The 14,970-nt window shown below is 39.7% G+C and overlaps 1 protein-coding gene across 4 annotated transcripts in view; it reads right to left on the bottom strand.

Moving 5' to 3' along the window:
- GAB1 (GRB2 associated binding protein 1) overlaps positions 1 to 14,970 on the bottom strand; it is a 118,276-nt gene that overhangs the window by 15,029 nt on the left and 88,277 nt on the right. For 2 of the 4 annotated variants that reach the window (XM_055317041.1, XM_055317043.1), the window contains exons 3-7: positions 13,321 to 13,546; positions 12,866 to 12,946; positions 8,773 to 9,374; positions 7,487 to 7,572; positions 6,992 to 7,295 (exon numbers count right to left, since the gene is read on the bottom strand). In XM_055317041.1, the coding sequence (XP_055173016.1) occupies positions 6,992 to 7,295; positions 7,487 to 7,572; positions 8,773 to 9,374; positions 12,866 to 12,946; positions 13,321 to 13,546 (1,299 nt within the window). The remainder of the gene's footprint in view (positions 1 to 6,991; positions 7,296 to 7,486; positions 7,573 to 8,772; positions 9,375 to 12,865; positions 12,947 to 13,320; positions 13,547 to 14,970) is intronic. The other 2 variants (XM_055317042.1, XM_055317044.1) reach the window with 1 other exon arrangement.

Below are 14,970 nucleotides of genomic sequence, written 5' to 3'. Positions count from 1 at the left end.
TACTACTTATGAGGACGGGAATGTAAAAAAAGGCCCAAGGTGTCAGTACACTTGTCTCAGCCCTGTCTTCTTCTCTACTGTCTACAGGCAAAACCTGGATGTTCTCCTGATTGTTGAAGTGTGAATATAAAGAGTAAGAGATGGAAATAATAAAGTGAAGGCAAAAATAAACCAACTTTGGAGATACACTGATTCTCAAATTCGGAGGTAACTCACTGGCGCCTCAACATTTAAATCCAAGGCAGTTCACAGCTTGGCTTTAGTTAGACTACCTCTGAACAAAGAAACCAACATTATGTCATTTAACAGAGAGCCAGCCCTACCTAGGGGCGAAATCCCCACTGTGCTTTAACCCTTCTGGGGGTCAATCTCTGGATCACGCGACTTGCTCTCTAATTCAGAGTACAGGTTGATAAATCCTTCACCTAGGGTTCAGCTCTTCTCTGGACACCCTAACCTACACACTTACACAACACCCCGCAGGGCTGCTCTGCAGGCGTCACGCTACCTTTTCAAAACACAATTTCTCCTCTGACTCATCACAAGCCCACTTTGTTTCCTCTATTACCAGTTGCCCTCGCAGATCTCTTCAAAGTCATCCTAGATTCCACTTTTCCTCTTATCTTTGTTTGATAAATTTTGTATTTATAATGACAGTATGATAGTCTGTTTTCATTTACCTAAGAAAATAAAAAATCTGCCGGTCTGAAGTACTTTCTTAAAACCTTCCTGTTTTTAATGTGTACCTTACTTACTTGGTTTGTTTTCCTGAAAGTGATGAGCTCACACTGTATGGCTAAATAACCTCCGCCTATTCTCCAAATGCTTTCAAAACTTCAAAAATCCCTGTGAGTCCTCAAGTTGAGGAACCACATGAAAGCCAGGAAAGGGGTTCTGTTATGCCTTTCCTCATTTGATCGTTTCTAGACCAAGGCATTAAGAACCCTGGATCTGGAAAACCAAGTAAAGCACTCTCTGGGGGAAGATGCTGCAAAAATGTGATTTCTGTAACATTTTACATTAGAGAATACAGTTTCTTTCCCTATCATATCCTTAAATTGTGGAATGAGCTTCCTAGGCGCCAACCTGATCACATTACCTGCCTGCATGAAACCCTTATGGTGTAACTCAGAATAAAGCCCTAGCTCATTAGCATGGATTATAAAACCCTCAGGATCGGGCACCTGCAAGGCATCTGGCATTTCTTCCTCCATTCATACTCTGCTCCCCTCTCGCCCAATCTTATTCCCTCCCTCCACTGGCGACTCACCCAGGCCCAACTGCCCTCGTTTAAAAGATCTGGGTATGCTGTTTATTTTGCCTAAAGGAGCCTCTGCCATCCTCCCCTCCTCCACCATCACTTAACTGCCATTCACCCTCTCAGGCTTTCCTCAGGGGAGGTTAAGTAACAGTGCCAGAAGCTTACCTCAACCACAGCCCCCTTCCACCACAATTATGATAACGTGTTTACTTTTCTCCCTCCTCCAGTATAAGGTGAGCTTCTTCAGAGAAGCCACCTTTTCTTCCTGTGTTTAGTGTTTACTTTTCTCCCTCCTCCAGTAGATGGTGAGCTTCTTCAGAGAAGCCACCTTTTCTTCCTGTGTTTAGAGACCCAAGACCTAGCAAAGGGTATATCCTATAAATTGGTATGCACTTAAATCTATGTTAATGAGCTGCTGTTCTCTTAAAGCTAGTGGTGTTTAATCTGATCAGTATCATAATTTTTGTTTGTCCTTTAAGTGGAAAAAAAAGAGCAACTGTTCCAAAAGTTGATCATCCCATATATGGTCAAGGCAGTCACATGAGGTCATGTTTCAAATAAGCAGATGCAATCTTTTTTTGCAAAGTCCATACACTATTAAGTATTATTTTCACAGGTACTGCTTATATAAATTCAACACAAAGTGGAAAATTTATTTTCTGTATTATTACCAGTTTAACTTAGCCTAAATTATTTACTCTTCTACAGTTTTACAGATTATACTATTTCTATTACACATCTCAAAAATCAAGGAAGAAGAAAGATAATTCACAACATTATTATCCTCTGATAATTCCAAAAAGTAATCCAGGTAGTATACTGAAAAACATTTACATTTGTTTTAATGGTCTGACTATGTGAAGAAGAATATGATAATGATACTTATATACCGGAAGGTAAAGAATATTTAGGAGAAATAATCTGCATATAAACGCTATGCTGTAAAAATGCACTCCATTCTCTTTTTTTAAAGTTTTTATTTATTTAAGTAATCACTACACCCAACATGGGTCTTGAACTCAAGACCCTGAGATCAAGAGTCGCTTGCTCTTCTCACTAAGCCAGCCAGGCACCCCAAAAATGTACTCCTTTCAGCTGTATTTGTATTTAAACTGTTAACATCAAACCAAAAATCTGACTTGAGATTCAGACTTCATACTTGTTTACTAAAATTGACTTATATTTACTAGTGTCATTCATCCATTTTCCAAACATTTATTATAGTATAAAAGCTTTTTTTTTTAAAAAGCATATTAAAAAAATAGAAATAAAAAGCATGTGAATTTTTAATCACATTCAGAAACGTCATTAGATCTCTTGGAAAAACATCTAGAGGAAATATGTCAACTGCCAAAAAGACCCATCTAGGGAAGCTCATCTGGACTGGTCTTGTGGATGCTTCCTATTCCGAAGTGAAGACACATACCTGAAGATACTTTAATCAGACTAATTACAAAACCACCAGAAGTAAACTTGCACTTTTCCAGGATCAATACAATAACTAATGGCCAGAACCATTGCAGAAAGCGGTGGTTGGACAAGCCAAACAAAACAAAGTATAAAGATAGTGTCTGAGGATCAAATGGCTGCCACACCATGTTAGGAGACTAGATGGGGTAGGGGGCCTACCTAGGTCAATGCAGTCGTTAAATATGGTAGATTCAGGTAATGACCTACTTTAAGAGAAGCCACGACAGATATCTTACAGAAGTTTCTAAAAATTTATAGACTTGCTTTTCAATTAAAATGTAACTTTCAGTCGAAGTAATGAAAACATAATTTGTCCTGCCTTTACAATGACTCATCTGCTTTTCTATATTTAATATATGTGAATTATGCTTTTTTTCCTCTATTAATACACACAAAACTTGGTTCATAACAAATATGATTGTGACAGAAATAGTAGGGGTGAAAATACAGCTACCACAAGTTGGATGATGGGCAAAAGGGCCCATGAAAATACATAAAACATAAGTGTTTAGAGCATCTATGTATATTTGAAGCTTCAATTACTCAGAAGTATTCAAAAAAAAACCTATCTGTATACTAACTACAGCAGCTGACAGCTATAATTGGGGGGATAAACAAGACTAGAATGTCACTCACTTACCATAGACTCTTCCAAAGAAGACAATCATGGACATTGGTTACAATGGATGTTGAACTAGCTATTTTAGGCTTTGAAACTAATCAAGCCATACTTGATAGAATCCGGTTTGCTAATTATGAGGTTTAGTTAATAAGAGATAGTGAAATAGATTGAATCATGTATCTAATGTCACAAAATTTGGAAGTAAAACAGACTCATCTGATGCTATGCGTGAGAAGAATTTTGTGAATAAGACACTTGTTTTACAATTTTTTATTTTCAGTTCTTTATTTTAAAGATATATTTATTTATTTCAGTGAGAGAGAGTGAGTGGGAATGCGCAGGGGAGAGGGGTTCGTGGTGGTGGAGGGGCAGAGGGAGAGGGAATCCCAAGCAGACTCCATGCTGTGTGCGCAGCCTGACATGGGGCTCAATCCCACGATTCTGAGATCATGACCTGAGCCACAATCAAGTGTCAGATAACTGACTGAGCCACCCAGGTGCCCCTGGTTTACATTTTTAAAGATAAACTGCTCCAAATTCTGAATTTGGGTTTTCATTATGTTTTTCTTGAATAGCTATAACTTCCTAAAGTGAGTTGACAAAGTTTGCTAGGTTAAATGGTTTCTCATGCTTTCTCTTATACATATTTATTTAAAAAGTACAATACTAAGAAAAAGCAAAACTTTTTTTTATTACTATGATTTTAGTAATCTCCAACATTTTGCTAAACCTATATTCTCCTTGATTTTGTCAAAACCTGTTATTTTATTCTAGGTGTTTTCTCAGTTCATTTTGTATCTCAGCATAGATACAAAAAAAAAAAAAAAAAAAAAAAAAAGAAAAGCCAACAACCTGGCTAGTGAGCTCAGGATTGTCTCTCAACGGTTCATTTAATTTTTTAAAAGACTGAACACAACCTTCAGAAGTAACCAAGAACCCACTTTGTTCTGTTTACTCTAAGTCACTTTAGGTTGGTTTAGAGAACTAGGGCGTCTACGACCACACACGTCTGATCTCGGAAGCTAAGCTGGGTCGGGGCTGGTTAGTACTTGGAAGGGACAACTCTAGGGCAATTAATTGCTAATGTACTAGAATATATAGCACTTCCACTATATACACAGGGAGGGATAATCATACAGATGACATAGAGCATACATGCTGTATTATGATATATTCCATAATATGAGGCACATGAGCTCTGTGAGACCTAGAGAATTACTAAAAGCTTATCATTGTGATCTCAAAACTTCTCTAACATATACATAGGGATATCTTTTCTGATTCTTCATTATGCCTACTTTGTGTAATTATATTGGGAATTTTCAAACTGTTCTGCAGAGCCTGAAGAAAGGAAGGGGCAAGCAGAGAAGCACAGCAGGTAGGACCCAGCACTTTGTACACTTACCCTAACAATACCACCTCCACATTTATGGAGGCCCTCTAGACATAAAATTTACATTTAGGAGTTAAAAATTAGAGAGCTGCTGGGGTGCCTGGGTGGCTCAGTCGGTTAAGTGTCTGACTCTTGGTTTCAGCTCAGGTCATGATCTCATGGGTCATAAGACTGAGCCCCGTGTGGGGCTCTGCGCTTGGCAGGGAATCTGCTTCAAGATTCTCTCCCTCTGCTCCTCCCCACACTCATGATCAGAAGGTCTCTATCTAAAATAAGTAAATCTTTAAAAAACAGATTTGCTGCTAACGTGCTAATACAGAAAGGTAAGAGCTAGTTTAGCATTAAAAATGAGTATTTCAAAAAAAATAAAAAAAATAAAAATGAGTATTTCAATATTGCAAAGAGTTCATGACACTTGGACCTTAATCACTCAGCAACCTGTGAACTCAATTATAAATCTATGCATGTCTAAACATACTTTTGCATTTTGTATGAAAAGAAAATGACTAACAATGCCTACACAGATTTAAAGACAAACGAGGGCAAAGGAAAAGTTGTCAAAAAGCCTGTGATGCTCACACCCTTTCTAAGATAACCATCCCTGATTGCAATACAGCCCTGCTGCTGGGGCTGTCTGGGTGGCCATGGGTGTTATATACATGACCATCTCCCCAGCTGTCAGACCAAAGGTGGGCAGCTGACCAGCGGCAGCCAATCTACAGGCTGGCCTACAATCCACCATAGAGCCTGTGTGAAAAGACAAATAAGACCCATCAGATTCTCCGTGAGCCCTCTAACGTGAGTAAACAACGATGGAGGCAACGCCCGGCAGATACAAGAAGCTGCACGCATGTGAAAAGGAAGCCAGAAGGCAGAAGTGAGGCCACAAAGGGGCGTTACAGGCCCCAGCTCCTGGAAGGCAGAAGACACAAAGAGGATACAGGGCAGGAAACAGAAAAGAAGGAAAGAATGTGAGAGAGAGCAAAGCAGATGCAAAGCCTTCCCACAGGACAGAAATGCAGACAGCTGGACACAGTGATGGTCCCCTGGGAGTGCTTCTGTTTCTAGTGACTTTCTCATTCCAGCACAGGACCAGCCTTACTTCCTTTACTTAAAGGCAAAAACACAACAAAACTCATTTTCTTCGGATCCTCTGAGTCTCAGACTCTGTTCCCCACAATTGGAACTTAATTAGAAATATATTAATGATCTAAAGCCAGGTTAATGAGAAATTTAATCCGATATTGCATGCCCTTAAAAAGCTATAGACAGCACAGGAGACTTCAAACGTGCTGAATTTCCCAGAAATGGTGCCAAGTCATCACCCAGCCAATATACTAACTTATTTGGTTGTCAAGATTAAATCACATTAACAGCATGCTGCAACACAGCTAGTTGTCTGCGGTTTAACCACTCAAACCCAAAATTTAAAAACCTGGATCTGTATTACCAATTTTAAAAGTTTCCTTTATACTAAAATTCTTAACAAACCCTAGAACTTAATGTTACTTTATGAAGGCCAGTATGAAGGAACAGACTAGAAGCATCTATACCGCAGCAAAGGCAGAATAATATTTAAGAAGTTGTTATATGGACAGACTGGAAAGATCGTACAAGCAACCTCATTGTTCTTAGAGAATTACGTCAAACTGTACTACTGATCTCTAGTCTGATTGGATACCCTGTACTCTGGAGAAGAGGTTACAAAATAGCAGCCAAAGACCACATCTAGTCTGTACCAGTGTTTGCTTTGGTCTGCAGTACTTTTTTTTGATTTTTTTGTTTTTAAATTAAACAAACTGATCAAACTCAAGAATCAAAAGATGATACGCACAAGAGATGAAACTTCTGGCTTCTCCTGATACATCAGATGATTTGCCTGTGTGGGCCCACAGCAGACTCACAAGTCAACAAAGGGCTACCGCCCAGGAGCACTCAGTTACTCCATTTGGAGCGGGCAAGTGCATTTGAGTTTCTCCTAATTTTCTCCTGTTGTTTGCCAAACCTTGTGAGTATTTTAGTTTGTAACCTCTGCTCTAGAGACAGGAGACAGAAATCTCACCTGGGCATCGACATACAACAATTATTAATCTACAAACAACAATACTGCACTAAAAACAAGTTGATGACTAAGGTACTATGATGTACTTCAGAACTTCCAGTCCCGATTCCATTTTGGATTTAATGACCGGTAAGTGCAGCTGGCAACACCCCTGCCCCCTGCATTGCACTGTGCCCTCCCTACCTTTCCTGTCAGGCTTGAGGTTCCTATCCACGGGAGGTGGTTCACAGTCTGCAACAGGAACTGGCCTTCGGGGAGGGGTCTTTGGGCTGGACCGGAAGCCCATGTGAGCAGGAGGAGGAACTTGCATTCCGAATGAAGAAAAATCAAATGTTCCTGGAGTCATTGGCACATAATTTGCTTCCTGAATTGGTTCCGTAAAACTGCTGGAATGTTGTCGTGGAGGAGAATTGGGATTCATTGGGACGTAATTTTCATCCAGTTCTTCACTTGATACACTTCCCACTGTCAATATATTTTTGATTTTCTAAAACACACAGACATTTCTCTTAATAAACACAAACTATTATCAAACGTGAGAACACGATTCTAAGTCACACCTATTCATACGGATCTGAGGGGACTTTTATCTCATGACCTCATTTAGTCTCAGGGCACTGAGTGTGGAGATCCTGACAATGAAATGCATTTGATGACACCAAGGTCAAGTATACTTACAAAGTGGTTATGGAAGCCTTCAAGTGAACTAGACCTGTCACTTGGAAATGTTCGTGGGATATCATAGCAGTCTTGAGAACTACCATCTAAAACAGAAAACAAACGATCAGCATTTCCTCCCATTTTTACCAGTTCTCAGGGTTTTCAGAATGGTCTCTTCTCTCTCTTCACACACATGCATGCGGGTTTGCGTGCACACATACAGATTTTTATAAAGACACTAACAGAATAATATCTTGAAAGGGTGCATTAAACCACCGGCAAACGCAGACACTCACTAACGCTAACCAGTACCAGCATTTGATTATGAATGTCTAAGTCTGGGATGAGATGGGTTATTTAAATACTACTCTTTTCTCATTTTCTGCACCACCTTGGGTCTAACTCATATTTCACTAACCCGTAATAAGATTACAGAGCCACTTTGAGATGGGAATTAAAAATTGGTGCTGGATGGCTGAGTCAAATCTCCACATTAGTACTCTTCATGATGCATCAAATCTTTATTTTCTTTAGGACTGGTGGGAAACTCTACCACAAAATATAGAAACGTTGGCACGTAGTTTTTAGGGCATGCGCATCTTAAACTCTGGCTTTCTATTTCTAGGACTTTAAGAACCTTAGAGTGTAACCCAGACTGAACTTCTCTCCTCTGAGGTTGGTAACTTTTGGCAAGCTCTAGGAGATGGCATATGACTAAGTGAAGTGGCTAGGGTAAGGGGAGAGAAGATTCAGAACTTTAAATAAAACCAAACAAAAGCAGAATGGCATGACTGGAACTGAGTATACTTGTTAGACACTACATACAAATTGCTTGTCGAGGAAGGAAGGAAATGGAGCCCAGCAGATGTGATACAGAAGCGGCCATAATGGCACACAAATACAGGAAAGGGATGACTTGGAGAAGCTTTGTGGCTGCTCCATTTCCTGTGTCTCTGTCCCAGCAGAGAGTCTACCCACCCAGGATACATGGAAAGCAGGAAAGAGGGGTGCACACTTCCTGAGGCAGGAAGGGATCTCTAAGGCCATACTTCTTCAGGGATGAAAAACTCCAACTCTTTCTCCCTCCAGCAGAACATGCACTCAGGCACACGCTGCATGCACAAACACCCTTCCCAGGATCTACTGAGACTCTGATATCTTCGCTATATGAGTGGGTAACTCCAGAGCTAAAGGAAGAAAAGGACTATCATTTAACATCATACTATGCTGAAAAGAGCAAATATTCAGATGCACAGATTTTCTATCATTAACCTCTAACACAGTAGAAGCCACTTAGAGCTGACCTTTTCGCAATTTGTTCAAATCCACAGTGGAAATGGTATTACTACGTGATGGTGGCATCCCTGCTGTAGGGATACAGTAACTACTGTCAGTATCTGAGGCCGTGCGTGTGATACTGCACGTTTCCACAGGAGATCGGTCATGAGCTGGATGTGGTTTCGGTGGCCGAGGAGGAGGAAGATCTGGAATAGTGTCTAGCTTTGACGTCTGTCCCAAAGTTCCTTCTGGAAATGTTCGTGGAATCTGATAAGTATTACCAGGTGTTGGAGGAATGTCATAACTAATAGATACATGCCTCATTTGAGTCTCTACACTTGATGTCCCAGATGGGGTATTAAAAACATAGAGTTCTCCATCTGCCTCGGTACTGGATGGAGACACCTTTGGTAAAACATCGTGGGAGTAGCTCCTGGGCAGGTTATAAAGGCTGGAGTCTACAGAAACAGAGGCAGCACGAGACGGTGGAGAGTCATACATCATTTGCTGCTGAAAAAAGCCATTCACTCCATGTTTGCTCTGGGAGGAAGCAGGATTTTTATGAGAAGGGACGTTATCATTGCAGTCTGTTTCAGAAGAGGTGGATTTTGCAGAATCAGCATGTGTTCTAAATAAAAATTGTTAATGACAGAAAATAAAACATGGTGAAGACATGAGACTACATTTTAATAAATATATTTATAGCTCAGCAATCAAAATACATGGCTTTTCTCATTCGATTTTTTTGTGCGATCCGTAAGATTTAAAGCATGAATGCTTCTTAGTTTTTATGATTACACCAGACAACACAACCACCACCACAAAACCACCAAAAGCATTCTCCCTAATTCCTGTCCTGTCCCAGCCCACACCCCCAACGGCACCTATTAAATCCACACATAAAACCCTGATCCCTGGGGCACTAGAATTAGAAAGGTACACAACTCCGAGAAAGGTAAATGATTAAGGCATAGACACAAGGAAGAGCATTTCCTCTGAAGAGCATGCAGAACCCTCGGGCCAACACAGTTTACCAGGTAGGTCCACTGCTCCTTACTCAGCCCACCTCTGGCACCTGCTGTTCTGTAAGACCGTGGGATTGCAGTAATTCAATGTCATCTACAAGGAGGTGGCAACTTGAAGGCTTTTGTATATCTTTCTTTCTACTAATTTTCTGTAACAAACATTTAGCCAATACTATAAAGATGATCAAAATATAAGCCACAGAGTTTGCAAACTCCGAAAAAAAAAGAAAAAAAAAGGAACCTTGAGAACTCTCGTTAGAATATATTTAATGTTTGTGGTCCATTCCTAGTCTCTGCCTTTTGTGGTATCACAAATTTGGGCAAAATCCAGAATGAAGCTAACAATAACAGCACACTGTACTTCCTTAATGGTTAACAAGATACCTTAACTACTACTGTGAGTGTTGTCCAAAGTCCTGTAGGAACTTGAACTTAATCTTTTAAAAAATAAATTGTGATAGTCTTTTTAAGGTCCAATATTCCCTGATTTCTTAGTACCACCTGGCACTGTGTATCACACTTGTTCACTGAAACTCTCCACCTCTGGTGTCACAGAGCCCATAGTGCAATATCCCTTCTCTCTCACTGATTTTTGTCTTGTTCTGCTGACTGGTTCCTTCTTCCTGGGTCTCCACCTGGGAACAGCCAACAGAACTCAGTCTTCTGAAGCTTTACCATGCACATCATTTAAAAAGCCTCCTTTCTCATACCTTGACTTTCCACTGAATGCTGACAACTCCCATCTTCTTGCCAAACTCTGAATCCCGTATTTTCAAACCATTCAAATGTATTTCTACCTGGTTATCCCAGTGTTAACCTAGCTTGTGTGTGCCAAACCAAACTCAACTTACTTCTCAAATTGGTTGTCCTTTCTGACTGGCCATTAAAAGAAATACCTTTATCTGGATTCTTGAGGCCCAAAACGTAATCAGCTTTGATCCATACTCTTTGATTTCCACCATCACTCAGGCACCAAGCCCTTCTTCTAACAAAGTTAATTATTTCCCTGCTGCATTCCCACTGTCACCATCTTGTGTTCAGGTCCAGGTCTCTGCTAAGATTCACACCAGTAACCATCCTAAGAAGCCCTTGCGGATCTCTTTCCTCCAGTGTCTCTTCCTAATGGACCCAAGGGACCACGTTACTATATTGCTGTAAGGTCTGTATCTTCAGGATGTGGTTTCCGTATTACGCATCTACTTTGAGAAAATCCTGTTAAGGGTCCCAACAGGCGAGAACCAAAAAAAAGCCAACAAGCCACTCTACTTGGTGTTGAGGCTACCATCACTGGCTCCACCGGGCGTACCCTATGTTCTCCTGCAGTGGAACCCTCTACTCCAGGCAGGCGCTCCTCCTCACCTTTCTCCCACCCTTCACTCTCACCTTGCCTTTCCCTCAAATAATTCTTATGCAGATTGCTAATGACAGGGTCCTTTTCTCTCACCCAATCTGGGTAGTTCAAAATCCTATCCCTCCTTTGAAGCGTTCACCCTCCACCTTAAAAACACTTGCACTGTCCGTTTCAGGAACTTCTAATGAGCCTACACATATTCTAAAGTTTGCATTTCACTGAATTCAAACAGGTGAATTAAGAGAAGCTAGAAGTACAATGAGTAATAAGTACCCTGCCCTTGGCTAGCTTATAGTCTGGTGAAGAAGAAGTTAAAATATCAAGCTACTTCTAATTCTGTGATAAAATACAGATAAGGAGGCACAACCAGGATGCTATGAAAACCCAAACAGGCATTTAGTTCAGCCTGGGAGTTTGGGGGAATGTTTTCTAGGGAGTACATGCCTGAGCTGAGTCCTGCAGGATGAATCAAAGTTTGTGAGGCAATGCTCCTGCTGTCATCTACAAACACTTAACGCTTTGCACGTTCTGACTCCTTCACAAGCTCCACTTGTAAACTCTGAGGGGCTGTATCTTATGTAATTAGTTTGTACCTTCACAGCACCTAGCAAAATAGTGGGCACATAGTGGATACTTAATAAATATTTATCAATTAATTGTCACTTCTGCAAAATATAGATTCAAAATATATCTGAGCAAGAATTCTGAGAATAATTTCCACTACAACAGGAAAGCTGTAATACCAATCACTGAAAGATACCATATAAAAAGAAAATGTTCTAAAAACTGCCATTTTGCTATTGGCTTTTTAAAAGCTGATGTCGAAAAAATAATTGTGAATCTCCATAATAAAATCTTAGTTAGTAGCACAGGTAACAAAGTTGCGAATGTGTAATTTTAAATACTCACAGCAAACAAGCAAAATCAAGTTAGAATTTGATATTATTAACTAGTGTTGATTTACAAAAAGATTCTTTTTTTGCTCTTACAGGTAAAATCCCATTACAACAAACATGTAGAAACCCATCTATGGAATGTTTGTATTCCATTATCTCAGGGAATACTTTGCAGTAACTAAACCGTGGTTCTTGACAAATTCTATATAAAAACTGAAGGAGCACTTTGTATGATCTTAGCCCAGTAACAGTCACTTTCTCCATGAAAACAACTTTTTTGGTATAATATGCTTAATATCCAATCATTCTGTTTAAAAAAATACCTTTCACATCTACTATGCAATTCATTCCCACTTTTTTATATACTGCACATCAAGGTGTAAACATCCCAACATCACTACTATCACACGGCTGCTAATGGCAGAAATGGGCTCCCGGATCTTCATTTTCTGGCTCCAATTCCCACCGTTACCTCATGCCTTCCAATTACTAAACAACAAATGACAAGGATGACCAAATTAAAATATCACACAGCTTAGAAGAAAAGAAGGGAGTAGGAATGAAGATGATGGGGAAACCAAGGATTTGGGAAAGGCTTTACGTATAATACCTTGGGACAAGCACTGAAATCCATATGCTTCTTCTACTTAAAAATGTATAAAGTCAGAGTAAGCTCTGCTTCATTGCTAGGTATGATGGTCAGAGAGTTTTAGTTTTGAGCGATATATTGGACCTCATAAAATTTCACTAAAACCCAATTTGTATATCCTACAGAATTTGCTATATTGGGATTTTACCTGTATAATTAATTTCTCACACAGATCCAAAGCAACCACAACACACTCACTGCAATGGAATCGTTTTGCTTTCAAAATCTTCTAGTAGTAGGTATTCCTCTCCTTCTTCAGAAACAAAAGATGACCCTTGGCTGGTTTACAATCACATAAGAAATGGAGCAAGATCACCATTTATAATCAGTGAAATCTGTTAAGCAAGTAATACTGTGAGTCTGCAACAAAGACTATAAAACAGGAGACAGATTTCCAAGAGAGCCTTGTACGTACAAGTGTTCCTTTGCCAAGATAGTAGAGAACATGTTTCTTCAATAAATCTCCTGAATATCAAAAATGTTAGAGGAATATACCCTGAAATATAATAAGCCTAAGATATAAGCCAATATAGTTGTGTTTCTTTTAAACCTTCAAATCAGAATTTAAAAAGTTTAAAGGTAAGACTTCTAAGTGTGCACACACTACACACATACACACTCACAACACGCAGACACAGGCATCTGTGGTTTACCTGGTGGGTTCAGGCTTCTTGCTTTGACAGTTGATTAGCAAGAGGTAGTCTTGAGGATCCTCCTGGATGCCAAGAGTTTCTAGGTGTGGTGGTAGGTTAATTAGCTGATACGGAGGAGGTGGAACACTGGAGGATGAATCCACCTGGGTGGACGGTGGCGCTGTATTTACAGCTAAAGGTAAATCAGCAGGAGCTTGTATGGAGCTGCCAGGTGGCTTCACAGGATCTGCAACACCAGAATGTGACTATCATCATCTATCCCAATTAAAGATTTTTTTCTCAAATAAAGCTACTTCAAAGTTTGGAGATAAACTGTTTAAACACACAAAAGCATGATAAATCATGACAATGTCAGTTGAAACAAATACTACCTAAACAGCAACATTATACAGGTAATAATTGGCTCTTGTCAAAGAGATCTGAAGAATAGGGTTCTTTTGTCCAGAGGCTGTAATAAAGCCACGGTTAACTTTGCCTTGAACAGTCTTTAGTTTTGAGGCTACCGACAATGAAGATGTTCTATCATCTTAGCACAAGAGAGAGATTTTTTCTATGATAAAAAACAAAGTCAGGGTGCCTGGCTGGCTCAGTCAGTTAAGAGCCTGACTCTTGGTTTCAGCTCAGGTCATGATCTCAGGGTCCTGGAATCAACCCCTGGGTTGGGCTCCACGCTCAGCAGGGAGTCGGCCTGAGGATTCTTTCTCTCTCTGCCCCTCTCTCTCAAATAAATAAATCTTTAAAACAAAACAACAAACCAAAGTGTTTCCCAAGCCAAGCCAACTTTCCAAGGAGGTCCATTTTATTATGTGGCATCTACAGGCACAAGGACTACCTCTTTGTCCCATCTTTATTTTGCTATTCATTTTTTTCTTTCTATTCCTCAGCAGATTAAGGAGAAATAGGTCTAATTGTGGGATTCATGTTCTGGGAAAGAACTTGTCTTTAAGACATTTCCTCTTCCCTTAGCTTATAGCCTCAAGTACCATTTACTGGATTTCTGTAAAAAATTTTCATGCAAAAGGGGCTAGCAAGTAAAGAAATAATTTATTAAGCACTTAACAATGTTCTGAGAAGACCTATGGAACTAGCTAAATTGTTTAGAGTGAAGTAATCTGAAAACAAGTTGAAAACCCTTTGACACTACCAAATAAACGTGGAGGAGCCCAGAAGAAAAAAATTCTGTTTGTCTGGTTAGGAATACAAGGCTATAAATCCAGAAAAAGATAAATGCTCATATATGAACAAACAAATTTGTTTACTATCTGTGTCAGAATAGAAAAGGATCAGAACTCCTACACCTCAGTTTGCCCTCCATGTTGTAGGTGCTCAGAACTGTTTCATTTACCCAGTGCAAACTCACATAGCACTTTCTCTATGTCATGTTGGAAGAAATTAAGGCAAAGGATACTTCCAAATCTTCAAGACCCATTCAACTGAATGTACAGTTTGGAATTTGCTCCTTAAGAAATATCTGAGCCCTATCAGATGCTAATTAAAAGTTTAAAGACTTCTTTCAGTTGGAGAGTTTAGCCTGAGTAAATAAAAGTTGAGCTAATTTCTAACATTTTTATCTCTGTTATGCTGCATGCACTGGCAAATCTTCATTAAAGCTCATCTAATAAAATCGAACATTCTATGCCAGAAATTTAT

This window comes from Nyctereutes procyonoides, unplaced genomic scaffold, assembly GCF_905146905.1.
Source record: "Nyctereutes procyonoides isolate TBG_1078 unplaced genomic scaffold, NYPRO_anot_genome, whole genome shotgun sequence".
Classification (NCBI taxonomy): Eukaryota; Metazoa; Chordata; class Mammalia; order Carnivora; family Canidae; genus Nyctereutes; species Nyctereutes procyonoides.
The sequence above is the reverse complement of the archived record's forward strand: the minus strand, read 5'-3'. Positions and strand labels throughout refer to the sequence as shown.